This window comes from Peromyscus leucopus, chromosome 16_21, assembly GCF_004664715.2.
Source record: "Peromyscus leucopus breed LL Stock chromosome 16_21, UCI_PerLeu_2.1, whole genome shotgun sequence".
Taxonomy (NCBI): Eukaryota; Metazoa; Chordata; class Mammalia; order Rodentia; family Cricetidae; genus Peromyscus; species Peromyscus leucopus.
In genome coordinates this window covers 18,723,766-18,751,375 of record NC_051084.1, presented here as the reverse complement: position 1 = coordinate 18,751,375, position 27,610 = coordinate 18,723,766, and the positions used below count along the sequence as shown (strand labels likewise).

At 55.7% G+C, this 27,610-nt stretch overlaps 2 protein-coding genes across 8 annotated transcripts in view; one reads left to right on the top strand and one right to left on the bottom strand.

Annotated features, from left to right (window-relative positions):
- Positions 1-597: 597 nt before the first annotated feature.
- Slc19a1 (solute carrier family 19 member 1) lies at positions 598-17,193 on the top strand. 3 transcript variants are annotated; one of them, XM_028874302.2, is made up of 6 exons: positions 598-685; positions 6,952-7,187; positions 8,834-9,587; positions 9,815-10,007; positions 11,602-11,743; positions 16,246-17,193. In XM_028874302.2, exons 2-6 carry the CDS (start codon positions 6,999-7,001, stop codon positions 16,510-16,512), a joined length of 1,545 nt encoding a protein of 514 aa, XP_028730135.1. In that variant the 5' UTR covers positions 598-685; positions 6,952-6,998; the 3' UTR covers positions 16,513-17,193. The 3 variants fall into 3 exon arrangements, with proteins under 3 accessions (XP_028730135.1, XP_028730134.1, XP_037055997.1); XM_028874301.2 differs by lacking the exon at positions 598-685 and adding an exon at positions 1,088-1,187; XM_037200102.1 differs by lacking the exon at positions 598-685 and adding an exon at positions 6,724-6,811.
- A 2,194-nt stretch (positions 17,194-19,387) lies between these two features.
- Positions 19,388-27,610, bottom strand: part of Col18a1 (collagen type XVIII alpha 1 chain) — a 112,311-nt gene continuing 104,088 nt past the window's right edge. For 3 of the 5 annotated variants that reach the window (XM_037200100.1, XM_037200097.1, XM_037200099.1), the window contains 10 exons: positions 26,924-26,967; positions 26,444-26,572; positions 25,807-25,951; positions 25,646-25,719; positions 25,225-25,356; positions 24,082-24,114; positions 22,781-23,038; positions 22,059-22,256; positions 21,403-21,518; positions 19,388-20,615 (listed from right to left, as the gene is read on the bottom strand). In XM_037200100.1, the coding sequence (XP_037055995.1) occupies positions 20,402-20,615; positions 21,403-21,518; positions 22,059-22,256; positions 22,781-23,038; positions 24,082-24,114; positions 25,225-25,356; positions 25,646-25,719; positions 25,807-25,951; positions 26,444-26,572; positions 26,924-26,967 (1,343 nt within the window). In that variant the 3' untranslated portion in view covers positions 19,388-20,401. The remainder of the gene's footprint in view (positions 20,616-21,402; positions 21,519-22,058; positions 22,257-22,780; positions 23,039-24,081; positions 24,115-25,224; positions 25,357-25,645; positions 25,720-25,806; positions 25,952-26,443; positions 26,573-26,923; positions 26,968-27,610) is intronic. The other 2 variants (XM_037200098.1, XM_028874303.1) reach the window with 1 other exon arrangement.

Here is a 27,610-nt window from a genome sequence, read left to right as displayed (position 1 = left end):
GCCCCTCCCCGTTTGTTCTACTTTGCTCCTAATGTGCTTTGGGCAGTGACCCCTGCCCTGCACAAGTACTCCACCAAAGCCCATCAGGAAAGAGGCTGGCTTCGGGGATCCCCGCCCCCTCCTACCTCACCCCAAGGTGGCTGCGGCCTTCCACCTGCTGAGCATTAGCTTAGCATCCCTGCTGGAAACGGGTTCGCGGGTGGGGGGGGGGATGTTAGAGGATGGGGGTAGGCGTGAGGTCGGTGGCCTAAAACAGTCAGGCCAGCCTTCTGTCCCTGTTAACAGAGTCTGGCTGATAGATGGTGTGTGTCCGCGCGCACGCGACAGATGCTCCGTGCCTGGGGCCTGGGGTCTCCCTGCACAGCAAAACACAATCCACCGGTGCCTTTGGGACCCAAAGACGCTGATACACAAACGAGGGGCATGCACAGCTGGTGCAAGCAGCGCAACTCTAGCCCGCAGTCCGTGGCTAGCCAATGCCCTAGTTCCTGGACTGCTTTAGCAGGTGGGCTCGGGGCACGGGTTTTCAGACGAGCCTGAAAGAGCCCGAGCAGACTTCTGCGCGCCTGCAGGGTCAGGGGCGGGTCCGGGGAGGGGCCTCGGTCCTAGGCCCGGCAGTCACCTCTGTCCTCTGCGCTCGATCAGACCAGGCAGTCGGCTGTGAGGCACGACCCAGTCCAGCCGGGTAAGGGACTCGTTACGGAGCTCAGGCCGGCCAGGCGAGCTGCGGCGCTGAGGGATCGGGTGAAGAGCAGTCTGGGTGGAGGGGGGCGGGGAACGGAGAGGGGTGGCGTAGGGAGGAAGCACAGGAGCGGGGACGCAGAGAGAGCGTACTGAAGGGGAAAGGAGTCTAGAGATGTAGGGACGGAGCGTGCAGACTGGCGGACGCGCCCCGGGTCGCCCACGCCTCGGGGAACCACGTGATGCAGGCGGTAACTAATCGCAAAGTGTGGAGGGCGCATGCACAAGTCTATTGTGGGCGTAGCTGCGGGTGTGACCAGGTGTTTGCTCCGCCCCCCTAGTAGTCCCGCGGCTGCGCTTCCGGCCCGCCACGTTGGCCCCTCCTTCGGGGCGTGGTCAGTTTAGGTAGTCACGCCTCTCCATGGTGCCCTTGGGCCTCTGCGCGGGTTTGTGGGTGTTGTAGTGCGCGTGTGCGCGATCCAGACCGCCGCTGCTAGTTGAACCAGGTACGGGCCTATGGGGTGTAGTGTTGGGGACATTGATCGATTCTGAGTGCCTGGGAAGCAACGGGCTAGTGCAAGGCGCGGTTCTGGTCTTTCAGGCATCCTAGCGATGAAAGCGGGGCTCTGGCTGAGTTCTACACGACAGGGGGCCAGAGGATCCCTGGGGGTACTGAGGAGCTCTGGGCAAGGTTTGCGACGTGCCTAGAGCCCGTGGAGTGAGTGGAAAGCGCATGCGGGGTCCGCTGGGTGGAAGACCGGCAGAGGTCTTTGGGATTTATAGGAGCAGTGGGGTGGGTGCGGGACCCCGGCCGGTGTCTGTGAGGTGTCATAGCCCTTGTGCGAATGCCAGGCACAGGCGAGGACCTCAGCTTTGCGAACCTGGGTTCCGGCGCAATGATGTGAATGCTGGCGGGCACCCCAGGCGCGTGGTTGCAGAACCCTCGCGAGGGTAAATTCCCCAAGCCTAGTGGGACCTTAGAGCGCCATTTCTCTCCTTGTGGTCCCTCTGGGACCGAGTTCTTTTGCTTTTGAAGTACTTTCCTCAGGTCAGGAATCACCATGTGCGCCTGCCCCTGCCGCTGTAGAGCACGTGTTGCCCGAAAGGAAACCCCACTGTCCACGCCTGGTACGTGGCACGCCTCCAAGCCCCATTGTTTAGCTCGGAGGTTTTAGGCACCAGACAGCTCTAACAACTTCCCCTTGGAACAAGAGATGCCTGCAGCCTGCACAGCTGACTTTCAGCCAGTCTTTCGTGTGCTTCCAGCATCTCTGGACAGGAATGATTCCCAGGGCTCAGTCCACATCCCCATCGAAAACTCCTGAAGAATCTGGCTAATAGCCTAGGCATAAACCATATTCATGAAACCCCTCACCCGGTAAATGTGCCCAGCCCCAATCGGCCTGTCTTCAGTATGCAGGTCAGAACCTAAGGAAGTTGTTTTGTGGCTTCCCTCAGTGAAGATAGACTAAATCCTCACAGTTGCTTAGCTGACCTTAAAAAAGTAGCCTTCTCCCGGGGAGACTTGAGGGGACACACACACACACACACACACACACACACACACACACACACACACGGACTGAGCAGAACACACCCTCCGACTTAGCAGAGCCTCATGCATCCTCCAGGCCTGGGAGCCAGATGTGCCTCTAACAAAGCACCTGTCCATTTCTCTCTTTCAGAAAGGCCCGTGTTCTGGATAGGCCCAGGAAAGGGTTGATTCTGGGCATCTGAGCCTGCCGCAAAGCTACTACCTTCAGCACTCAGCTTCCACAAGGGGAGGCAACAGTGCCTCTATCCTCTTAACCCCCCCCGGGGGGGGGGTCCCAAGATTAAAATGAACCTTCCTGTGTTAAGACAAAATGGAGGTGCTGTTTGCTTTTCGCTTTGATTTTCGGGGTGCCGTGGAACTTTGGGAACAGTTGTGTTCCACACTCCCTACCTGCTCATCTCTTAGGCAGGTGGCTAGGTTGATCAGGAAGGACTGTGTAGGGCCTGCCCCTCCCCCACGCCGCAGCCCTCCTGGGCTGCCGAAGGATTTCTTTCAGTTGCCTGGAAGAGGTTGCACGTTATGGAGCAACACTGTGCTCCTATGGCATCTGGAGTCCAGGGTCGGCCGTTTGACGCCTGCCATGCCGTAAGCTTCTCCACCGAGTGTCTTGAACTAAGCACATGACGGGATCTCCCATCTTGCCTCTCAGAATGGTTTTGGCTGAGCTGAGCTGAGGAGCCTAGCTTTGCTCAGAGGAGCAGCCTGGGCTCTGCTGTAGAGAGGGAAGGCATTGCTTCATAGGTTGTGTGGCATAAACTGACAGGGGCAGTCTCTGCATAGGTAACAGCCCGGGGGGGCGGGGCTACCTTAGCCTTCCTTCCTGGAGGTGCTGAGAGTCCAGGCTGAAGCCATCTCTCCCCAGGCCATGAGAGGCAGTGCCAAACAAGAGTCTGGGCCTGCGTTTCCATCAGTGCCGGTGCGGAAGATAGATTTTTGAGTAGGACCCTGGACTCTGGGTCCTACTATCCTGAACAGCAGCTTCTCTTCTGGCTGGCCTATGCCTAGCCCAGGAGACAGTGGAGCTGTTAACTCCGGGACCTCGAAGTTCTGGGAAGTGTGCATTTCTAAGCTCTCAGCCCCGGGCTCCATCCAGTGCACTTTAGCCCGTGGGAGGGTGGCAGAGCTGTGCCTGCTGCTCTGGAACCGGGGAGGGCATTTTGTAAAGACAAAGTGTCTCGAGTTTGAGCAAAATGGCAGCTGGAGGGGGCCAAGAGGTCTGGCAGTTTCTCTTCCCGCCGCCACCGCCGCCGCCGCCGCCGCCTAGCATGAGGGTCACTGGGCTGACTTTGGAAGGAAAGGTTACCCTAGAACAGGCAAACCACCTTTCTTCAAAGCTAGGCAGCACCTGCTGGCTAAGATCAGGGAAGAGCCAGGGGGTGTCTTAGGAGTTTAGGGTGTGGACTAGAGATGGAGCCTATGGCTTTACCAGGGGCCAGTCCCTAGTTCCCAGTCACCAGGCAACTAGGCATTTCTGTGAATGGGTGTTTATGGTGGAAGGCATGAGCTGAGCAGTGGACTGTAGATTTGGAATTGGTTCCCCAGAGACTGGGAGATGCCCGAGTGTCCCCTCTGTGTTCCCCTTGTCAGTCATGTGGTCTGAGAATAGAAGCCCAGAGGCTTGGGCTAGTCACTAAGATTTCAGAGGATCTTCTGTGATGTAGTCCTGTCTCCTGGAACAGATCTGAGTGTGGGCTGGTGTTGTTTTTTACTCTTTTTTTTTGGGGGGGGGTCCGCCACCCAGCTCCCAAATAAATCACACACGGAGGCTTATTATTACTTATGAATGCCTGGCCTTAGCTTGGCTTAGTTTCTAGCCAGCTTTTCTTAACTTTAAATTAACCCATCTACCTTTTGCCTCTGGGCTTTTCCTTTTCTATTCCTGTATACCTTTCTTTGTTTCTTCCTCCATAGCTGGCTGGGTAGCTGGGTAGCTGGCCCCTGGAGTCCTCCTCCTCCTTTGGCTGCTCCTTGATCTCCCTTTCCAGATTTCTCCTTCTATTTATCCTCTCTGCCTGCCAGCCCCTCCTGTCCTTTCTCCTGCCTCGCTACTGGTCAGCTCTTTATTCGACCATCAGGTTTTCTAGACAGGCACAGCAATACAGCTTCACAGAGTTAAGCAAATGCAGCAGAAGCAAAAGTCACACACCTTAGAATATTCTACAGGCTGGCTGGGTGGGTGGGTGTTTTCAGAACCCTGGAGGACAAACAGGAGTCCCGTTCTTGGGCCCTGAGCACAAGGACCGCTTGCCCATCTGAGCATCGGTCGGGGTAGCTCAGCTCTGCCAGTCTGATAATCCCAGATGTGCGGTTCCTATGGGCTCCAGGAGTTCTTTGAGTGACCCTCTTCCAGCTGTGGTGGGACACCTGTTGAAGTTCTAAAGCCAGATCTTCAGACAGACCCCTGGGTAGGGCCATGATGAACTCTCACTGTGGTGCAGAAGCCTCAGGAGTCTGTGAGGCTGTCTGTATGGAATAATATGGAGTTTGCTCTTCCACGGTGTCTGATAACTTCTGCTATCCTTGGATACCAAATGACACAAGTAAAGGTGTTCCTTTTACCTCTGGGGATGGCACCTTTCAGACGAGGGCCAATTCCTGGGGATCCCTAAGCCCACACTGGGCACAGAACCCTAGAATCGGCTACATTCTCGGCCGCCCCTTAGCTTGGGAGCCGCTTTAGTTGGACAGATGCAAATTGCCATGGACAACTAATTGCCTGACCTGGCCAGCCCCAGCAGTGTGTGTTGGGGAATGGCTTAGCTCTGCTTGCACCTGCCTTGGCCTCTCTAGAGGGGTCAGTGCCAAGGGCTGGACCTCCTGGGTGCTGTGTCCTCCTTGGCTGTTTGTGTAGCGCTGAGGGAAGTTTTGAAAAGTGAGGCCAAGCAGAGCAGAGGTCAGAATCCATCCAGCTGAAGTGCTGTAGCCTGTGTTTGTATCTTCTCCAGCCAGGGCCCCCTGCCTGGCTGCTTGTTTCCATTTGGGTTCTGTCCCAGGCCCTGTAGCTTCCGGGGCCACTGGGTGCCCTTGCTTTTTCCCAGACATTCTTTCCTTCTGGACCTCTGGAATTCTGCACCCTGGCTCACCCCTCCTTGCAGCTTCCAACGAGCAAGCCCACAAACCCCTGCTTTCTTAGTGGCCCAGGTGTTACCCGGCTTCCCCCTTGTCACAGAGACAGGACTTAAGGAAGGGATCCTGGGCAGTCCAAAGAGCTGCATGGCGTGACTCTGCAGTCCCCGTGGGAGAGCACACACTGAGGGCCCACGGGTCGCTTTTCTCTCTTGCGCCTCCGTGTTTCGTGGGAACTCAGAGGATACATGGGGTAGGGTCCATGGGCCGAGAATCTGGACCCCCTAAGTTCTTACATCTAGGGAGTTTTCTTTGCCCCCTGCTCAGGGGTTGGGGAGGGTTCTACCCTAGTCCAGATTTGCAGACACTTCCTAGAGCAGGCTGTAGTGAGGAGCGGAAGGGACATCCCAGAGCCTGTTGTAGAGAGGCAGGCCGTGAGCATGGCTCCTCCTCCACCCTTCTGGCTACTCTGCATCACACACCGCTGACCTACCTTAGCCCCCACTAGCCCCTATATACGATGCCCGGCCTTTACTCCAGGATCTGGCACGCAGCTTTACGTCAGCTCCCTTTTGACTTACACCAGTGCCTCATACAAAAAGCCTGAAGCGCACGGACGTATGACATAGAGAGGTGCAGATGTACAAATGAGCCAGGATAACTTGGAGTCCTGATGGGGAGATGCAGCTCCTGCCTTTCTGTTGGGAAATTGGCAGCACTCGCCTGTACCAGAGCAGCCTGTGTCCAGGACAGAATCAGCGAGAGAAAAACACTGAGTAGATGAGTTCTCTCATGCACCACAAATACTGGAGAGTGCCTTGGGCCTGTAAGGTGTGGTGAGGTCAGAAGGTCAGCAACTGGACGGGCCACTGGCGGCTGGACTTGACCTGCCTTTGGGAAGAGGCCTGTAGTCATCTGAACGTCAGATCCACCCCCTCCTCAGGCTTCGGTCTGTTTGACTCCAGGAGTCCTAGAGGAAGCTGTGGAGTCCCTCAGGACAGCTCCTACTGTGTCCCAGAACCCTTCCCAGAGCTTTGCTTTGCCTTGCCCATGGTGGCTGTCAGCTCCTGGAGGACACCTGCCTCTCCCACTGCCCCTCCTTCCCATGACAAGTGTCCTTTAGAACTGCATTCCCCTGCTGTGGGGAGAATGCAGATCTGTGTATTTGCAGCCACCCCTGCTGACCTCCAGGTTGTGTCTTGGCGCACACCTGGTGTCCTAGCCTAGCAGAGCCTTTTCTGGACACTTGGGATACTGCTAGAGCTAAGGCCAGCTGTTCCCAAGACCTGTGGGTCCATGGGGTGCCAAGCCCTTGAAATGAGTCTCAGGTGCTCCCAAACCTGAATTTTAAATGTTACTAATTTACTTAGTAAAGTAAGATAATCAGTTTACATGACTTCGATTAATATTTAATAGGCCTAGGTGGCCAAGGCTTTGATTGGTTTGAAGACTCCTGAGGCTGAGCTGTGCTGGCCTGCTCTGAAGGATTAGGCCCCTGGTAGTTCTCAGGTTAGCAGAGCAGGTTGACGATTTGGGTCTGAGGCCGCCAGCCACCCAAGGCTAACCCTGGGTCTCAACTGAAAGATTGGGAGGGAGAGGGTACCTGTGGGCTCCTTCACTAACCCCAGACACTTGACTTTTCCTTCCAGGTGGAGTGTCATCTTTGGTCACCGGGTCTCATGAGGACCTGGGCACCATGGTGCCCACTGGCCAGGTGGCAGAAAAGCAGGCATGCAAGGAGCCCAGGCAGGACGACGAACTCCAGTCCTGGAGATGCCTCGTAGTCTACCTCTGCTTCTTTGGCTTCATGGCGCAGTTACGGCCTGGGGAGAGCTTCATCACACCCTATCTCCTGGGACCCGACCATAACTTCACCGCGGAGCAGGCAAGTTGTCACCGGAGGGTAGGGGAGCGGCGGTGTGGGCTGGGGTTCTTTCCTGGTTTGATCTATGGGCTGCCACCGAGGCAGTGGGAGGTTACAGGGGCCAGAGAGACTGGGCTGGTTGTGGGCTTGGCTCCACCCTAACCTCCCGCCTGCTCCAGGGAGCACACAGAGGGGCTTTGATTCGTTAACCCAGCCAGAGAGTGTGTCGCTGGGGTCCCTAGAGAGGAAGCCTGTGCCTGCTTTGGGGCTGAGGGAGAAGGCAAAGGAAGAAATGCCGAGTTCTACTGCCAGGCGGCTCATCCGCCATGCTAGTGAGAGAGCCCGTGCCCAGCCACGCCCCTCCTCGCTTGGCACCTGCCTCCCGCAGGGACTTAGCCGTTTATGTAAAGAGATTATTGAAGGCATTTTCCCTCTTACTCAGCCATGGGGACAGAGGGTCCTATTGAAACTCTGCTAATGAGCTTAAATCCAAGCAGACATGGAGGCGGTTTATTTTTGAACTTGCACTTCTCCCTATATATGATAGGGCGAGACGAAGAAGGGTGAGGGGAAGTCTCTGAGGTCCGGCTCACCAGCTGCCTGAGGCACTGGCCTGGGGGTGTCAGCTTGACGCCTCCCCTACATACTGACTGACCCAGGTTCTGTCTCGGGTCCTTGTTGCTAGTGATTGGGCTGAGTCAGCTTTAGTGTGGGAGTCGATGGGACCGGAGTCCCAGCCTCTGGGAGCCCAGGAGTGCCCATCCAGCTCCCTCTGTGAGCACATTAGCTCGATCTAAAGTGAGAGCTAAGGGGGGCCCCTGCTGAAACTCATCCTGGCTTAGGAGGAGGTTCTAAGCACATCCACCTCCCTTCCTGGGAGAGGTCGGGGGCACATCCGGGCCTCACTGGGATGGAGGCTCTCCCTGCAGAGCATCCACGGAGCCTAAGGCAGTGAGCTGGCTTGGCCTGCCCACGCTCCCAGTGGGCCCTGGCACCTCCCCAGGGAGCAGTGTGGAGTCTGAGGCAATGCCTTCTGACCTCTGCCCTGCAGCAGGTAGCTCCCCCGTCACGTGCCACACAGCAGGAGCCAGGTGAAGGTGGCCACCAGACGTTGGCCTCAGTAAAGGCCGTGAAGGTTGGATTCTGCAGTTAGCACGCCCAGCCCTGCCTTAGGGGGTGGAGTGGAGGGATGGCCGTGTCCTCCCCCCTGGCCTTACCTCCCTCCCGTGTGTCCTGCCTGGTCGTCCCTTGTGCTCCCCGCCCCCACCCCACCCCAACCCCGTTAACCATTCTCTTGCTTTCCCTCCTGTAAAGGACTGAGGAGATCCGTGTTGGTGCCGACTGGCCACCGTGCTGGTTTCTGCTTAGGTTTAAGAAGAGTGCAGAGCAGAAAGCCTAGGTCAATGCGGTCCACACGCAATGCATGGTGGGGTCCCCCACAGTTGGCTAGCCTTCTGCGAGTTGTGCCTGGGGTCTGCACTTTCTTGGGCTGGAAGACTGCCTTAGTTCCCAGACTCCCTGGTACCCTTGAACAGCCTGGGTGTGGACCTGGAAAGGACGTGTGTGGTCCGTAGGGAGACAGGGGGCAAGGTAGACCTTGGCTTGCTCAACTCGGTACTCAGTAGAGCAGCCAGTGTCGCTAATAACCGGTGCTTGCCCATCCACAGGTGACCAACGAGATCATTCCAGTGCTGCCCTACTCCCACCTGGCCGTGCTGGTGCCCATCTTCCTGCTCACGGACTACCTGCGATACAAGCCAATCCTGGTCCTGCAGTGCCTGAGCTTTGTGTGCGTCTGGCTGTTGCTGCTGCTGGGCCGCACCGTAGTGCACATGCAGCTCATGGAGTTCTTCTACAGCATCACCATGGCCGCGCGCATCGCCTACTCCTCCTACATCTTCTCCCTGGTGCACCCGTCCCGCTACCAGCGCATGGCCAGCTACTCGAGGGCCGCGGTGCTGCTGGGCGTCTTCACCAGCTCGGTGTTGGGCCAGGTGCTGTTTACCTGGGAGCATGTCTCCACCACCATGCTCAACTACATCTCCCTGGGTTTTATTATCTTCAGCCTGGGCCTCTCCCTCTTCCTAAAGCGCCCTAAGCACAGCCTCTTTTTCAACTGCAGTGCACCTGTGCGCGGAGCCTTGCCCTGTGAGCTGGACCGGATGCACCCGGGCCCCGGCCGACCAGAGCCTGGGAAACTAGAGCGGGTGCTGGGCACTTGCAGGGACTCCTTCCTGGTGCGCATGCTCAGCGAACTGGTGGAAAACGCACAGCAACCACAGCTGCGCCTCTGGTGCCTCTGGTGGGTCTTCAACTCGGCGGGCTACTACCTGATCACCTACTATGTACACGTCCTGTGGAAGAACACTAACAACAACCTCACCTACAATGGCGCCGTAGATGCTGCCTCCACACTGCTGAGTATGCACTGGAGGCCCCTTGCCCTTCCCAGCTGGACTACAGCAGGCCTGTAGTCCAGCCCTACCCCTTCTTGCCCCGGGCTAGACCACCAACATAGGCTGTCCTGTCCTTTGCCCTACCCTGCCCTTGTTCCAGGGCCACCCTAACTCAGCCTGAATCCCTGCCCATCTCTCCCATGGGTCGACTTGAGCCCAAGCTCAGCCATGATTGATGCCTCCCACCCCCAGGCGCCATCACGTCCTTCTCTGCGGGCTTTGTGAAGATCCGCTGGGCTCTGTGGTCAAAGTCGGTCATCGCAAGTGTTGTAGCCATCCAGGCTGGGCTGGTTTTCTGTATGTGCAAGGTCGAAAATATCTGGATACTCTACGTGGCCTTTGTGCTTTTCCGTGGGGCCTACCAGTTCCTTGTGCCCATTGCCACGTGAGTAGGATGGTATGGGGAGAGGCTTCTGGAAGGTTCTGTTGGGGAGCATAAAGCAAGGTGGACAGTTATGTGGGAGGCCCTATCCATCTAGACACTCTTGGTTGTGTCCACTGCACTAGCTTCCCCGGGCCCCACAACCCCTGTAAGGACAATGGTTCCCCTACCTCCCCCAGTTCCCTCCCATCTCCGCCAGGCCTTCCTGGATCTCTCTATGGTGCTGCTGACCCAGAGACCACCTAAAGTTGACTAGCATCCCACCTCCCCTCCCCTGCTGTCCCTTATCCTCACCTTGGGGACACTCTTTTTCCCGGCATCCCTCCCGCTGCTTTTGGCCCGCCTCCTGGCCTGGACTTGCTCACCCAGCTCCTCTGAACCTCGGCTTCCAAGTTGCCCCTCTGAACACTGTTTCAGAGACTCTTGGTACTGACTGGAGGTGATCTCTCCAGATCGTACAGGCATGCTTTTCCTGAGACCCTGTCCAGGCTGGAACTGAGAGAGCAGCACATCCTGTTGTGTGTTGAGGACACGCAGCTCAGGCCACATAGGCATCAGACAATCCTGACAGAGCTGGGTGTGGTGGTGCACACCTTTAATCCCAGATCTCAGGAGGCCGAGGCAGGTGGATCTCTTTGAGTTCCAGACCAGCCAGATACATGGTGAGACCTTGTCTAAAAGAAACCCAAAATATGCTCACAGACATGTACTCATATCTCCAGAGAGACAACACACATACACCATCCACTGCATGTGCACTGGCACTATACAATCTATGTTTACAGTATACATGTATATGGGTTAGCATACCACATCCTACACACACACACACACACACACACACACACACACGTCACATATGCACAGATTTCATACACCATTTGTACTTAACACTTGCACTGTGAGTAGCATGTATACATGTATTCACACCACACTCGGGCACCTGCCTTCTTTGCCCCCCCATTCTCTACCCCTTCTGGGAAGACCCTGGCTCCTACCTCCCAGGGCTGCCTAACTCTGCCTCTTTCCCTGCTTGGACTGCCTTCTCACATTTTCTGGCCACGCGGCCACTGGCACACTTCTCTGGCCACATACTCCTGCCTCCTGAATTGAGAGCGCCTTCCTGTTCCCAGTCTCCTGGACAGTCTCTCTATAAACATGTCCTGAGCCCCATTCCTTCCCTGGGTCAGCTGCTGCTGATTGGTGGATAGAGGAGGGAGAGGAGGGGCTGGGACCTGGGGCAGCGTGCTATGCACAGATCTGCCGGATTGGGGCTGGGGTAGGGGACTTTATGCCTGGGGATGGGGATCTTAGAGTTGTGTACCCAGGAACTTAGCTCTGAGTCTGGTGGCGGGTAGGGTTGTATGACTTGGTACATTGGTGTTTCCCTGAGTAGATGCGGGAGTCTCCCTGGCTCTGTGTTCTTCGTTTGTTTGTTTAATTAGATAGGGTCTCACTGTGTAGACCAGACTGGCCTGGAATCACAGAGTTCACCTGCTTCTGTGTCCTGTGCTGGGAAGAATGACCCAGTCTGACTCTGTTCCTGCCCCCTGTCCTACTCAGTGAGTTTGATCACAGTATGCTTTTTGCCTCCCAGTTTTCAGATCGCATCTTCCCTGTCTAAAGAGCTCTGTGCCTTGGTCTTCGGGATCAACACATTCCTTGCCACGATGCTCAAGACCTCCATCACACTGGTGGTCTCTGACAAGCGGGGTCTGGGCCTCCCAGTCGAAAGTCAGGTAAGCCCCAAATTCAGTCTCCTGTCCTTGGGGGAGGGAATCCCATCGCGTGGTCTTGGCAGGGCCTCCTGGCATCCACTTTCTGTGGTCCATTCCCAGGGGACTCAGATCCATTGTCACTAAAGTATACAGCAGGTGGCCCCCATCGGAGCAGGAGGTGAGACTGTTGGGGACAGGCTCACATGTCCATGGGCACTTGATGTGGTGAGGTTAGCCACTTTATCTCTCCATGCGCCCCTACCCTGCTCCTGTCCAGGTTGGACGGACCTCTGGGACTTGGAGCCCCCAAGTTGCTGGGCCTCCAAGGTTGGCTGAGTTGAGGAGTCCTTACCAGACCTTGTATGTCCTCACCTGGGCCTGTGTCACTGAAAATATGCTGTCACAGCTCTTTGTCTTTCATCTCACATCTGTCTGTGGTTGTCAAGACCTGATGTGATGGCTTTAAGCCCAAGTTGGATGATATCTGAAGTGTTCATATCCAGGAGGGAGCTAGAGCAGAGCCCCTTGGTTGGAGTTGGCGTCAGATGGCATTGGGCTACTGGCCTCTCTTGGGTGCCTTCAATGTTCCCATCGCAGTCAGTGTTTTTCTTGTAGCTGAGAAAACTGACTATTCTGTGATAAGGGCATTGTGATGGAGGCACTGGCCAGCTCCAAATTGGCTTAGTAGTCAACACATGAGGAGGGATGGTCACCAGGCTCCTTAATGACTGCCCCAGGCTGTAGCTGGGCAGTGTCTTAGCAACCTGTGGAGACCAATGGTCTTCCTGGAGCCCAGGTTTCCCTGGGCTGGAGGCCTGCAGGTTAGTAGTGTGCATCATGGAGAAGTCCCAACCCATAAAGGATCCCTAGTTGGCACAGCCTTGTCACTGTTGAGTCTGGCTGGCCAGTGAGCTGCCTACAGATGGAGCAGGTGTTTCCACATGCAGGAGCAGGCCGTCCCACTGGGAAGCTGCCTGGTAGGATCTGAGTAGACCTTTGAAGTGGGAATGCCAGAGTCCTGCCATTTAAAGCTGGGACTGCCTCCGGCCCGGCTAAACCACTCAGTGCATATCCCCTCAGGCTGAACCCAGAACAGTCAAGTCTTGCCTGGCCCATAGGGAGGTAGATCCATACTGAGCAGGACACACGATTCCTCATTACAACCCAACCGCTCTTGGGTACATAGGCGTCTTGGGTTGACCCACGGTACTGGGTAAGGTCGAGGGTGGGTTGGGCTAGGAAGGGCACCGGTTCCCCCTGGAGGAGACTGTCTCTGTCCTTAGAAGAGTGGTGGCCCCTTAAGTGGAGGGAGCTGTCCAGAGACACCCCAGGAGGAACCTAACGTGTACTACACTTAACATGTGATTTGTCTTAATCGATGACCTCTAAGGCCACTGTGTTCCCTCTCTCCCTCCTTCTCCCGCCATAGTCGGCCTCACATTCCGTCTTTGGGAGCCAAATGGGTGGAGCCCGAGGGACTCCTTAGAGACAGGTGCTGCCTTGAGCTCCCCTTCTTGCTAACTCTGCCCCCCCCACCGCCCCGTTCCAGCTGCAAAGGCCCCCTTGCTAATGAACCTCAGGAATGGGGTAGGGTAGGGACTCAGCAGGAAGGGGACGGGATCAGGTCGTTCCCAAAGGGCTAGCCGCAAGAGACCCCTTCCCTTCCTGGGGGTCCTTGGTCAGTCCCACTCATTGGCACAGACTGTATGGAGGGGCCCCATGAGGGACGAGGGGCATTCTGGCTTTAGTCCCGCCTCACCCAGTCAGATTATGAGATGAGTACTGGTTTTTCTCTCTGGCTAGTTTTCTTTCGAGCGTTGCATTTTTGTTCATAGTGAAGAGAGACGCAGACTCCTGCTCTGCCCTCCCGTGCTTCATCCCGAGCTGGGAGAAGGGCTGGGCCAGGAGCCCAGGCCGTGGGAGCAGAGCCAGAAACCACTGAGAACCAGGGTGGAACTTGGGACTGTGGCTGGGAGCCAGCCTGGGTATTTGCTCGGTTTTTAAGTTTGGCTTCCTTCCACCCAGTTTAAGAGATCATGCCGAGATTCAGGTGCCTTGGGCTCAGTTCTCCTGGTTCTTTAGCTCAGCATCATAATCGGGATGTTGATGTTCAGCCAAAGTCTAGAACATTTCATTTCCTTGGGGGATGCTTAGGGTCGTTTCATAGCTAAAGCCACCCCCTTACCAGCCTGTGCCCTGGGTATGGGTGTTCTCCCGGGTGGTGGCTCCGTTCTCCCATGTGTGTGCCCTGTGCCTTGGGTATGGGTGTTCTCCCAGGCGATGGCTCCGTTCTCCCACGTGTGTGCCCTTGGCCTTCTCCTCTGAGACAAGGGCAGGTGGCTGCTGTAACTACTGCAGGCTGTCAGTGTGCCTGGGATAGCTGCTGACCTCGGAAGCGCAGTGGGCTGTGTCCAGTCCTTGGATAGTCCAAGTCCTCTCCTAGGTTTTGTGTGAATGTAGGTTTTATTTCTCGGGAATGAGAGCCCAGAAGTGGAGCTGTGGGTTCCCGGTGGGGGCCATTCCCATCGCACCAGCAGGGTATGAGGACCCATTTCCCCAAATCTTCATCAGCACTTGATGTTACTTTTTCCTATTACCCATTCTCATGGGTTGTTTTAATTGGCGTTTTTCTCTTGGATTCGCTTGTGGAACCACAGTTTAGTGTATGCTGTCTGTGCCTTTAGAAGCCAGTAATGGTCTGATGTTTGGTGGCTGCACGTGTATTCCATCGCCAGTTGTGTGTAGTGTGGGGACTACATCACTGTGCCCGCTATCATTGACAGGGCCAGTTGCCCTGATGCTTTGCACATGTACCTTCAGAATCACATAAGACAGTGTTAATCAATTTCACTTTCACCACCAAATATAACTTAGAAGACACAAGCCAGGCATGCAGTGGATGCTGGCACGCAGGGAGCTGAAGCAGAAAGACCATGAGTTCAAAGCCACCCGAGCTATATAGTGAGCCTGTCTCAAAAAGCAGAAGCAAGAGCAAACAGAGAAATCAAGGGATGGATGGGAAGGGTTTCGTTGGCGTGCTGTCTCCCGTTAGAGTCTTCCCTCTTACTCCATCATTTCCTCTTGGTTCCCTTCTTTGGCCTGAATGTCTCCATTTCTCTTTCATCCCGTATTTCTTCTGATATGGTCTCCCTTTTTTGTATTTCCGGAGTATTGTTACTGCTGGCTGACCCATTTTATGATGGTTGCTCTAAAACTTTTCTCAGATGACTTCGGTACCTGCTGACTGCTGGCTTTAGTGTCTCCAGAGGCCTTGGTGTGAGGTCTGCAGCTGTGGTGAGCTGTAGCAGAGGTCAAAGGCCTCTTGGTGTTGTATGTTGAAGCCAAGGGGTCTAAAGCCCTGGCAGTGCAGGTTGGTGCCCTTTGGGTAGAGGAGGAGTTCTGACTCCCACAGTGGCCCCCTCACTGCCCGAGGGCGGGGCGTCTTATTTCTGCTCAGTGGCATACAGTCAATTCCATGTGGTCCCCTCTAGTGCAGAGGGCAGTGTTCCTCAAGACTGTCAGGTGCGTGCGTGAGTGAGTGTGGTGGGTCCACTCACCCTGAATGGTTGTTGCTGACTTCATGAGGATAAGGGTAAGAAGTGGGGTCATTACCACCCAGCGGGATTCAAGTTTCTTCCCAGGAGTCTTGCCTGGGCCCCACCAACAGGTCCTCCCTTGAGTCAGGTGCTTCCAGGGAAATTCCTGGAGTTGCATATTCTTGTACCTGCCCTCTAGCAGGGCTGTACCTGGGCCGGCTCCGTGGGCAGAGCAAGTGGTTATCCTAGACTTCTGACTGCTTCAGTTCCAAGATCCATGAAGCAAAAAGAAACACCCAGCACTTGCCACACTTTTAGTGGATCCTGAGATCTGGCTGGCTGAGACTTCTCTCCACCCCTATCCCCCAACCCGTGGGTGTTGCCCACAGCATCCAGGGGTTTGATTGACATTGGGGAGAATGGGGAAAAGGATGTTGACCCTGTCTTTTGGGGGCACAAACGTCTCTAATGAGCCATTTCTGAGTTTGCTCCAGGAAGCTCACCTGGCCCTTCGGGAAGGGACATGACCTGTGCCTGCCTGGCTGCTCTTGGTCACTGCTGTGCAGTGCAGGCCAAGGTTATGCCCAGTCTTGACTAAGGCCAGGACCTAGGAGAAGCCCTGGATCATTGTCCTGGTGGCCAAGGAAGTTAGTTCCGTGAATTAGAACTGGTTCCAGGGTACCAGTGGTCTCCGAGGATCACACAGATGCCAGACACATACTGGGTTCTCTGGGAACATTTGGGGAAGTGATAAGTACCCCTTTTGTGATTGACCATGCTGTGGAGGACAGAGAACAAGGAACCAAGCCCCATGGTATCTCCCCCCCCCCCCCCCCCCCCCCCCCCCCGTCAGGCCTATGACTCCTCTGGCTCCCTGGAGGCCGAACGATGGCAAACCTCAGTGGGATTCTCCGGGTTTGGGCAAGGGTGAGAGGGTGGTGGGTACAAAACCCGAGGTCACCCAAACTCCCAAACTCTCTCTTTCAGTTTCTTATCTACTCCTTGTACTTCCTGGTGCTGTTCATCATCTGCTTGGTGGGGGCTGTGCTGGATGGCTGGAGATACTGCCGGCGTGGCCGCCACCAGCCCCTGCCCCTGGCCCAGGAGCTGAGGAGTCCCTTGGAGAATTCTGAGCAGGTGCTGAGTGTACAGGATGGAGGCCTAAGGGGACTGCGGCCCTCATCGCCACCACTGCCCTCAGAGGATGGCGTAGAGGACAGCGTGGCAGACTTGAGAGTCGAAGCCAAGGCCTGACCCATCCTGACCTTCCTGGCTTCATCCCACCTCAACGGGAAGATTCCTGACTCAAGCAACCCTTCCCATGTGCGCTCCATCATGTACCAGCCTGGGCCTGATGCTACAGACAAGACTCCCAGTCTATAGTGTCTTGAGTCCCAGGGCCTAAGACATGTGGGGCCCCTGCGTTGCCTTTCAGGAACCCTCAGTATGTCCACAGGAGTCACCTTAGGGGCCACCTGCTTTAAATGAGGGACGGCAGTTTGTCCCTACTGACAGCCTCCGAAGACCCTAAACCCAGCCTGCTTTATGCTTTAGCTGTGGCCAAAGCCTGCTGGGGACACTCAGGGCAGCTGGCTGGCCTTGTGACATGCCAGGCCACTGTGAGCCTGGGTTGCCTATTGCTTGCCAAGAAGAGCCTGTGTTGGGGTCAACTCTGCCCACCAGGCCAGCCCGCCCTTAGCCCTTGGCAGCTCAGGACAAATCCCAGGGCTAGTGAGGTAGCCCAGACACCAGCCAAGGCACGCTGACCCTGCAGGGTGCTGGTCCTTCTGTGTGGGGTAGACAGACGTCTGTCCTGGCTCCTGACTATGCCGTCAAACTCACTTCCACCATTGGAGGTGCTTGTTTGAATGACTATCTGATCTTTTTTTTAAAATCAACTGACATTAAAATGGAGAACTACATCTGTTGTGAAAAGCTGGAGTCAGGTGGGCGTCGGGCACATTTCCATCCGATGGAGCAGCGGCTTGGCCTGAGGAACGGGCCCTTTTCCCCTGCAGACGTCAGCCCAGAGTCCTTTTCTTCTTCCCTCCGTCCCTGAACGAGTTAGGACTGACCTGACAGGCACAGGCAGCCGGGAGGACCGATGTACCAGCCTTGATTGGAATCGAGGTCCTAGAGGGGAATGCCTTCGGGGGCTTACATGGGGGGATCTATGTTTCCTTGCTCAGCTCCTGAAAGCCATCAGAGCCAGCTATGAGGTTGAGACTATCTGTGGCATGAGGACTTTCTCCGATCCTTTAAACAGACACCAGTAGGAGGAGGTTTCCATGCTGGCCCAGTACCTAAGGGCTGTGGCTGATTAGCCTCAACGAAAGCAAGGATGCATGGCAGAGATTAAGCCCTCAGTGTCCTTGAGTTGACCTCCAACTCCAGTGCAAGATCTGACACCCCTAGAGCATGCAAGTAGTATCCCTCCTGGCTGGCAGTGATGAGTAACCAGGTCAGTGATGAGTAACCAGGTCAGTGATGAGTAACCAACCAGGTCAGCAGGGAACACAGTTGCTTGTCCTGGGGTCTGCTGAGCCAACTGTGCCTCAGTTGGACCTACCTGAAGGTCCACTTGGGAAAGGTCACCTTGGGGACCCTGGGCTGAGGAAGAGGCTGCGAGCATCTCCAACCAAGGTGACAGTGGTTGGTCCCGTGGCATGAACGTGCCTGCCGGGCAGCTGTGGGAAGCTCAGCCGTGAGTTCAGCCATGGGGAGAAAGCTCAGCGGGAACTCCCGCTGATGTCCATTTCCCTAGTCAGTTTGTGCTGGATGCTGTGAGTGTCTCAATTTAGCGACGTCACCTCCCCAGAACTCTCCTGGGAACGCCGGCTGGCTGCCTTAAAGCACTCCCTCCCACTCCAGTCACCAATTTCTGCTAAACGTCTTGATTTGATAATGCTTTATTTATCTATCCTCTGTTAATTATCCTTACAGGCAGGGGAGGGCTAGTTCCAATCCCTGCTGGGCTTGGGGGTTCTCGTAGGACACACCTGATGGCTATAGGCTTGTCCTTTGCCACAGGCAGAGATGGTGTGTGGCTAGCCCTGCCATGCCAGCCTACCCTACAGCCAGCCATTCCTTCAGTGGCACCCAATGCAGCAAGATGGGGCTTGCTGGCCTTCACCCTCAGAGCCTCTCCCAGCAAAAGCCCCCCCCCTCACAGCACCCACCCACTCAGACCTGCAGCTCTGTAGCCCTCACCTGGCAACCTGGCCTGGCTGAGGACAGTCACCTCTCTTATCCTGGGCCCTTCTGTCAGCCATCAGCTGGTTCTTTACTTGGCTGGAGGCTTTGGACATGGTCTCTGGCAAGCACAGTCCCTTAGGGTTAGCCTCAGCCAGGGCATGATAGTGAACACAGGTCTGGGGCCCAGGGGACAGATCCTCTGCAGAAAACTGGAGATTTATTTTTATTTTATCCCTGTGAGGCTTTCCTTGCACGTATATATGCGTTTCATATGTGTGCCTGACGCCTGTGGAGGCCAGACATGGGTGTCAGGTTTTCTGAAAGTGGATGGATGTTAAGTTGCCATGTGGGTGCTGGGAATTGAACGCAGGTCCCCTGCAAGACCAGTAATTGCTGGGCTCTTTCTCTAGCCCCCTCTACATGATTTTGAAGTCACCTTGTGTACACTGCTGGATCCCAGGTGGAGGGTACTGACAGCATTTGTACACATCTGTACAATATACTGTCTACCTGTGTGTGCCTGCACACCTGTACATAAGCACACTTGCATATGCCTTTGCATACCACTGCACACAGACATCTAATTGTGTGACTAGGTATAGTGTACACACACACACATTCATGCATGCCTAGACAGCCTTGTGCACAGCCACGCACATTTGTGTATAACTGTACGCAGTCTATATACCCGTCCAAACCTGTGCACATACACACGTGACCATGTATACCAGTGTATTCATACACATGCATGTCTGTGTTTACCTGTTCGCACGTGTGCGTACAGGCCTGTATCCACATACACATGACTGTGTCCACGCTCACCCTGTACTTCCTTTGCAGGACTCCAGCTGGGAAGTACAGGGACGGCGGCTCCCAGGTCTCATTTTAGATGATTCGTCCTTTTCGTAACAGGGAAGGCAGCTTATAAACCAAGTGTCTGTATAAAAGGTCATTTTTATTTGGTGCCTCTTTGAAATGGCTTCATATCACACAGAGTCACAGAACCAGCCCCGCTGGATTTGTCCCAAGCCTTGGACAAGAGAGCCTGAGGCAGGCACAGTGGCTGTGATTGGCCACTTGTGGCCCTGAGCACACATGTCCCTCCACAGGACGAGTGCTTCGTACAGCTGCTGAGAGATTCGTGGACTTCGGGCTGGTGGGCAGGGGAGGACAGGGCACTGTCAGACTCTGGCTCTCGGTTGGGCTTGGGTTCTGCTCTGGACAGGATCTCATGGGTCACCAGGGAGGCCAGTCCGAGAGACAAGCCTGAGGGTGGGCCCCATGTCACATCTGGCCCCCAGCAAAAATGAGCGTGTAGGCTACGTCTGATCACACTCCTGGCCTGTACGCACAGTGACAGAGGACAGGGTTCAGATCTGGGGGTCACAGTGAGTCCTGGGCTTGGAAACCTGCTCTGGCAGGGAGTGTTATTCCTGGAGAGTAGGGGAGGCAGGAGGTGGTCCCTGCTGCTGAGCATGGATGGTCCCAGTTACCACCTGCCTAGACTATGGGCAGTAACTAGGTGGTGAGAGCAGAGTCCCAGCTGCCCTGTGCTGTCCCAAGGTCTGTCCCCAGCACTCACATGTGACTGCCTTTTGAAGGGTCTGTGCACAGAAAGATGCCAGGCTAGAGAAAGTCTGCAGGTCTTTAGGCAGCAACCTGCTGACACCCAGCTGTGGCCTGACGTCGCCACAGAGCTCCACCAAGCATGGAGGGAGATCTGTGACACAGACCGGCCAGTTCAAGTGGGAGAGGAAGGGCAGGAAGTCTGTTTTTAAATGTTTAAAAAAATATACTCTTTGGCTTCCTTTTATTTCTTGAGGATTACATAAAATGTGAACTAGACAGGATCGTAGCCCAGCCAGGCCCCAGGTGCTGGCCAGATGCTCCCTGCGCTGTGTCCATCCCTCTGTGCCGCCTCTGTCCACCACCCTGGCTGGCAGAGGCCCTACTTGGAGAAAGAGGTCATGAAACTGTTCTCAATGCACAGGACGATGTAGGTGTTGTGGCAGCTGGCAGCTTTCTGTTCCAGCAGCCTGCCTGACAGCAGTGAGGAGGCCTGACCTGTGACCCCGCTAGCCTCGGTCCGCCATGTCTCACAGTAGCTCTCCATCAGCCTGCGCCCGCTGGGGTCTGAGCCATGCCATACACTCTTCTGAGGCCTGCAAGAAGGCATAAAGACCATCAGCTATCTGCAGGCCTGTCCTTCCAGGTCTGCCCTCTGGGACAGAGAAGATGTGAGGCCAGCCACCATATTTGGGGACAGTGGGAGGCCCCTGTGATCTGGAGGACTTGGGTCCGCCTCCCAGATGTGTACTCTTGCAGAGGGAGAGGGTGCTGGGGTGCAGCCTGGGCCAGGGGACCTCTCGGCTGGCCTTTCACCCACTGACAAGACCTGGTTGCTGGAACTTCTGGCTTGCTAAATGCTAGGAGTGAAGTCTGCTACCAAGGGTTTAGCCACTCAGCTCTGCCTACAGCTCATGGAGGGGTCAGGAGGGCCCTCATGGGTGCCTCAGGAAAAGCAGATGGTCAGAGCTCAAGTAGCACCCGGGGACACATTTGTCTAGCTCCCCAAGCCACCCTTCAGAGAGCAGGGCCACCAGAGCAGTGCCTGAGCTGCCAGGTGCAGAGACCCTGGGTATGACACTGTTCTGAGGACAGTCCAGCTGTTTGTGAGCTTTTCAGGTGCAGTCTGTGATCAAGGGCTATGCTAGGGAGCTGTCCTGCAGGATCCATACTTGTCTGTGGCACTGACATGGCTGAGCAGTAGAGGTCATTAAGTAGTCACGGGTGAGGCACAAATCTGCCATGGCCTCGAGAGTGCTGGCAGGCTCGTGTTCGAACCTACTGTGACCATCCGTTCTCCTGTTCCTCTAAGGGTCTATGACTTTCTGTAGAGACTGTGTCTAGAGACCCAGGTCTTGCCACATCTAATGCTGGGAGACCTACCAGGCTGGGTGTCTCAGGACGTCTCGGCCGTCGAAAGAAAAGATGCGGGCCCCGGGCTGCAGTTGACCCTGGGAGCCAGAAAATAGGGCGTCCCAGCTGGGAGATAGCACCTCGTCCTACAGGAGACACAGCAGAGACATCGGTCACCATCACAGCAGGCCAGAGGAAAGTATCGGGGAGACCACAGGAGACCAAGGAACACATTGAAGCAGAGGGACCCTTTCTCCAAAGGTCCGGCCTGTTATAGTAGGTGAGACCCTGCCCTCCCAAGCCTGAGACACTGGGATCTATAAGTCCACATCATTGGTTCTGGAAAATACTGCTGCAAGGGCACCAAGAATCCCGGCTCTTTTCATCAGTAAGACCCAGGAATGAAGCCACATGACAGGTCCTGGGGCAGAGGGGACAGACTAGGAGGCACATAGCAATGGCTCCAGGCCACTTTGAGCTATGTGGTCAGCAGCATAGGAACCATTAGAAACATCCATGGAACAAGAGCAGGCCTTAGGAGGTACAGGGGTAAGAGTGGCTTTGTTGGGGACCTTAGGGCCATCTTCATCAGCCCCTGCTACAAATTCACACCTAAAGCCAGGGCGTGGGTACATCTGGGGACACACTTTTGACCTCCCGGGACCCTCAGGACGGGCTCCACCCACCTTCAGGTTGACAATGGGCAGAGACCCACGGTCAGCCCGGCGCACGATACTGTAGAGGTCCTGCAGCCTGGAGGACAGGAAGGCACGGAAAGTGCCAGTCAGCCCCACGGCTCGGGCCTGCTGGAAGCACTGGAAGTCGGCCCCACGGATGCCACGCATGCCACCCGACAGCGGGCTGTTCAGTGCCACCAGGTGGAGCTGCAGGAAAGGTGGCATATGATTACACCATGAGCAGTATCACATGTAACCTTCTAGCCTCTAGGTTGCACGGGTGAACACAGGCAGAGCCCACTGAGGGCTGAATGGGCAAGATAACAGTAACTTCAGTGACCACCCTGATATCAGAGGCTGTCTGAGGCGCTGTGGTCCCAGCAGCACCCTAAGAGAGCCCCTAATACCCTTTCCTGTGAGCAGAGACAGGGGCCAGAGCCTGCCCATCCCTGGTTATCCCTGCCTCCTCTAGGAGGAGGACCCAGTGCATGGTCCAGTGCTCTCTTCTCTGCTAAGGACCAGCAGGGACGGGCTCCTAAGCGTTTGATTTCATTGACAACCGCTAAGCCACCAGGCAAGCCCCTGGCCTAGGTGATGTGGCCCATATCAGCCAGAAGCCCACCCATAGATCCCTGCTCAGAGTTTTCCCTCCGGCAGCTCGGGGAGGGTTCCCTCTGTCCTGCCAGACCTGGGGCTGGATGGACACATGCCCCTCCACCCTGGACACTCACCACCGGCTGGAAGTCCTGGTGAGTGTGGGCAGGTGAGCGTGTGGGGCGGGCCGGCGGCGGCGGCGGCAGGTGCGCATAAGAGTTGTGGTGGTGTGGCACTCCGGGGTAAGGCTGTGGGTCTGGCAGACGCGGTGGGTTGGCCAGGATATCATCGGCCCGCCAGGGCCGAGCCGTGGAGTAGGGGTGCTCCCGCCGGGTATAGGGGCTGCCCTCGTGAAGCTGCACCAGAGGGGGCTGCAGAGCGGCTACCTCGTTGCCCTGAGAACGGAAGTGCACAGTGCCTGGAGTAGCTCGTCCCCCTGGGTGTTCCCTTCCCATCTATTCCGTGCTCTTGGGTAGGACGGGGCTAGGCCCATGGTGTTGAGAAGGGAGCTATACCCTGAGCCTTGGGTGCACGCAGGAGCTAGCCCGAGATGCTTAATGGGTGGCACTGCCCTCTGCCGAGGCCCCCATTCCTCCCTGAGCTCAGAAGACAGTCTTCACTCATCACTTAGGGTTCACTAGCTTCCTTGGGGCTCCTGGCTGCTGCTCCTCCGGCTGAGACCCTACATTGTATTAGTCAACTGCCACACGCTGTTGGAACTCACGGAGAGGCTGACTCCAGAAGTGGAGTTGCCCTCGCCTCCCCTCGTTCACACCCAAGCATGTTTGTCTCTTAAGTATCCTCCAAGGTCCCTCCAAGGCCTGCAGATGGCCCCACTAACTGTGGTATGGAGGGAAGTGAGCAGCAAAACAGCCCAAGAGGAAAACACGGTGCCCTGGAGGACAGCTGGAAGGTGAACCATCTCCAACCAAGGCGACCGTGGTTGATCCCGTGGCATGAACGTGCCTGCCGGGCAGCTGTGGGAAGCTCAGCCGTTAAGTTCAGCCATGGGGAGAAAGCTCAGCGGGAACGCCCGCTGATGTCCATTTCCCTAGTCAGTCTGTGCTGGATGTTGTGAGTGTCCAATTTGGCGACGTCACCTCCCCAGGACTCTCCTGGGAACGCCGGCTGGCTGCCTTAAAGCACTCCCTCCCACTCCAGTCACCAATTTCTGCTAAACGTCTTGATTTGGTAATGCTTTATTTATCTATCCTCTGTTAATTATCCTTTACCTTCAGTGTGCTGTATACGCAATACATCCACTCGCTCCGAACTGGGAATAAAGCTATTGTAGATCATTCTTTGCACTGTACAGAACCGTCATCAACCTCCAGTCACCAACACTTGGTTCCTGGACTTCAAGGAACAGTGTGGCCTTCCTGAGCTCTGTTAGCCATGCTAACTTCTCACAGCTGTACAGAGGCAAAATGTTCCTTACCGTCCCATGTGGGTGTATTGTCCGGGCCTCCAGCTGAAAGGTAACAGTCGGGTGTTATTCCATCAGGCCTCAGGCCCAGAGCCTGTCATTGGCCACCCTCTTCCCACAGCCCCTCCCTCTGGAAGAGGCCTGTAGAAAGAGGGACGTGACTACACCCCCACTCTTTGGCGCTAAGTGAACAGTGGGCACTGGTTAGACCTACTGCAGACACCAGAGACTCTCCCAGGCCAGACAGAAGGGCCGGGAGTCGGGAAGGCACTGTAGGACAGGCCTGCCAGGCCCACAGACCCAGAACCCAAAAGCTGGTACCCAGCAGCCATCCTGCATCTTGAGGCATCCTACCAATACTAAAGATGTTCATCACAGTGGTATTTATTATTGTACATGTGTATGCATATTATCTATGTGCGCATGCCATGGTGTGCATGTGGAGGTCGGAGGACAACCTTGCAGAGTTGGTTCTCTCCTTCCTTTCACCTTTTGGGGGTTCTGAAATCAAGCTCAGGTTGACAGGGTTGTGTGGCACGTGTCTGTACCCACTGAGCCAGCCGGCCAGCCCCACAGTGGTGTTCATACAGTGCTGGGATCCCAAGCATATGTAGCTTCCATGCATCTTGAGGCCACCATGCCAAGATGAGCCCTGATGCTCGATCCCATTACATCACCCTGACAAGAACCTCAGCCATGAGCTGCCTGGGGTGTAGTGTCAGGACCCTACCTCATGTTGTTGCACTGCTGTGGGTGGGATGTGAACTCACGCCCCCACCCCACCCCTGGGCTTCTGTTGAACATTTGGTCCCCAGCTGGCAGTGCTGTTTGCAAAGTGGTGACTTGCGGGAGGAAGTAGGTCACAGCCCCACTTCCTGGCTGCTTGCGGCTTCCTGACTACAGAAGCAATGTGACCAGTTGCCTGACATCCCTGCCACTGTGCCTTTGTCAACTGTGATGGACCGGAAGTAACCTGTCCTCCCCTGAGTTACTTCTTGTTGGGTATTTGGTTTCAGCCACAATCAAAGTAACTAATAAACACTCGTTTACCGCTAACCCTCAAAGTGCAGAGGAACCTGCTTACTATTCTTTAAAGTTCAGAAATCCGTCCATCCTTGTGGATGGGTGTTAGAGGGAGGGTCCCCGAGAACTCACCAGCACCTTCCGGAAGCCATTTCTAACACGCACGTAGAGTTCTTCCCTCTCGGCCACAAAGATGAGCCAGCCCTCGGGCACCTCACGCACCTTGTCCAGCATGGTCTGGTATGTGGCCCAGATCCTCACCTGCTGGAACCCCAACCCAAGCCCAGTGTGGGACCTACTGCCCAGAACACCCAGACTTCCCAGGATTTGGGAGGCCAGAGGGTGACCCTGGGTAGGCACCCCTCTTTATCAGGCTGTCCCCAAGAAGGAGGAGTGGAGGATGTAGAAGTGAGTGCCTTGGGGATCCCATGGTCTCACGGACACTGGTCTCTGCACCCAGTAGACTAATGGTGAGGACTTCCTGAAATACCACCTGCCTCCCCAGCCCTCAGACCTTGGTCCCTCCTCAGACCTTGGCCAACTGGACACTTACCCCAGCAGAGGCACCCATGGCTCCTGGGGGACCTGGAGGGCCAGGGGGGCCCGGAGGACCAGGAACACTGACAGCTATTAAGAAAGATCAAGCTAGGAACCCCTGGCCACATGGGTAGCCCTCAGGGACCCAGGCCCACTCCCCATTCTCCACATACTTACTCTGCCTATGAGGGCCAGGGAACGATGGAGGTCCTGGAGGCCCTGGAGGTCCTGGGGGGCCCTGACGCCCCTCATAGCCAATGCCAGGAGGTCCCTGAGGGCCAGGAGGACCAGGTGGGCCCCGGATACTCTCTCCCTTTGGACCCTAGGAACAACAAGGAAATCTTCCATTGTACCCTGCACACCCTAGGCTGGGACTGTACCTGCTCAGAGCCCCAGGGGTGGAAGTAGCCTTTGAGACGGGTACAGCCCTGCCTACCACAGGGCCCCTTTTGCTGGAGATGCGGTCCCAGGACAAAGCACCAGCCCCAAGGCCGCCCAGGACTCCTGTTCCCTTGAGTTCTCAAGACAGCAGTGATGTTGTGCCCCTGGGGTCTGCTCAGGGCTGCTCGAAGCCAGGGACAGTAGCAGATGGGTAACAGCAGGGGAGTGGCCACAAGGCACAAATGAGGCCACCCTGGTTCCTGTACCCACCTGGTTCATGCCCATAGAGGAACCAATAAATGGAGGGTCTTAGGCAGCTGAGCTGGCAGGGTTTGGTCTGAGTCTTTTCAGGGTACACAACCAGGCATAATGTGCCCCTTGACTTTGCCCACCGTGTGTGGACACCTGCAGGAGGCCTGGGGCTCAGGCTTACCGGAATCCCAGGGTAGCCAGGGGGGCCGGGTGGTCCAGGCACGCCTGAGCTGAAGAATCCACCACCAGCCGCCCCAGGCTCTCCCCTCTCTCCTTTCTGTCCAGCGTCCCCTCGGTCCCCTTTGTCACCCTGCAGGTGAAAACGGTCATGTGAGCCAGGTGGGGGTGACAGGCTGGCACTGACCCCGCGACTCATGGGCACCTCCTTGGTCCCTAGCGCCTGCCCCTCCCAGATCCAGCTGGGCTCCCACCTCCTGTTGTATCAGCCCCACCCCCACCGGCCTGGGACAAACGAGTGTCTGCAGGGAAGGACACTACCCACTACCACGAGGCCAGTGTTCCTCATGGAGCCAGAAGAAAGTGGCATGGCTGAATGTCAGTGGACTCTTGTCACCAGGGACAAAGACACCTGCCCGGACACCAGCCACTTACTCCGTCAGGACATCCACTTCCCCTCAACTTGACCAACAATCTCACCCACCTTCATTTCAGCTCCCAGATTGAAGAAGTCGATGGGGAACTGCCCTGCAGGGTAGGAAGGCGGATTGGAAGCCTACTAAGACGACAGTATTAACTATAGGGTTTGTGCTTCCCCTCCCCCACCCCACCCGCCTCCATTGATTTGTGTGAGGACCACACATATTCTTACATTTACTCCTGGTGAATGGATTTTTTTTTCCACAGTTGCATTTGCCAATGTTTACCCTGTCTATACAGTGGCCTGCAGAGACGCACTCACTCACTCTGACAGTCACCCTACAGATCCTCAGGGCCGGTGTGTGCTTGGGATCTGTGTAAACTGGCTGCTTCTTGCTCTAGGCTCCTTGCTTCAAGCTGCCTGGTCCTGTTCCCTCAGGCATAGAGTCAGCGAGGCCCAGGGCCCCTGTTGTCTCTGTCAGTTCACAGAGGTGGGGAGATGTTTTGGCATCTTCAAAGAATTAACTTGATCTTTGGAATTTTGTTTTGATCTTTGTTATTTCATACATAAATAAAACATAACTTCATCTATTTCTGTCTCTAAAACGTCTTCCTGTTTCCATCAAATGTGATGTTTGCTTTCTAGTACCTTGGGCTGGAGGCACAGGAACATTTTTTAAGGCTGTAATTTTGTGAACAAAGGGGCTTAACCCATTTTTCCAGGGATAGCAACCTTGGGTTAGTTTTTCCT

Coding starts and splice junctions, on each gene's coding strand:
- Slc19a1 (XM_028874302.2), top strand. CDS start 6,999: ATGGTGCCCACTGGCCAGGTGGCAGAAAAGCAGGCATGCAAGGAGCCC. Junction 7,188..8,833: donor ATAACTTCACCGCGGAGCAG/GCAAGTTGTCAC, acceptor GCCCATCCACAG/GTGACCAACGAGATCATTCC. Junction 10,008..11,601: donor TTCCTTGTGCCCATTGCCAC/GTGAGTAGGATG, acceptor TTTGCCTCCCAG/TTTTCAGATCGCATCTTCCC.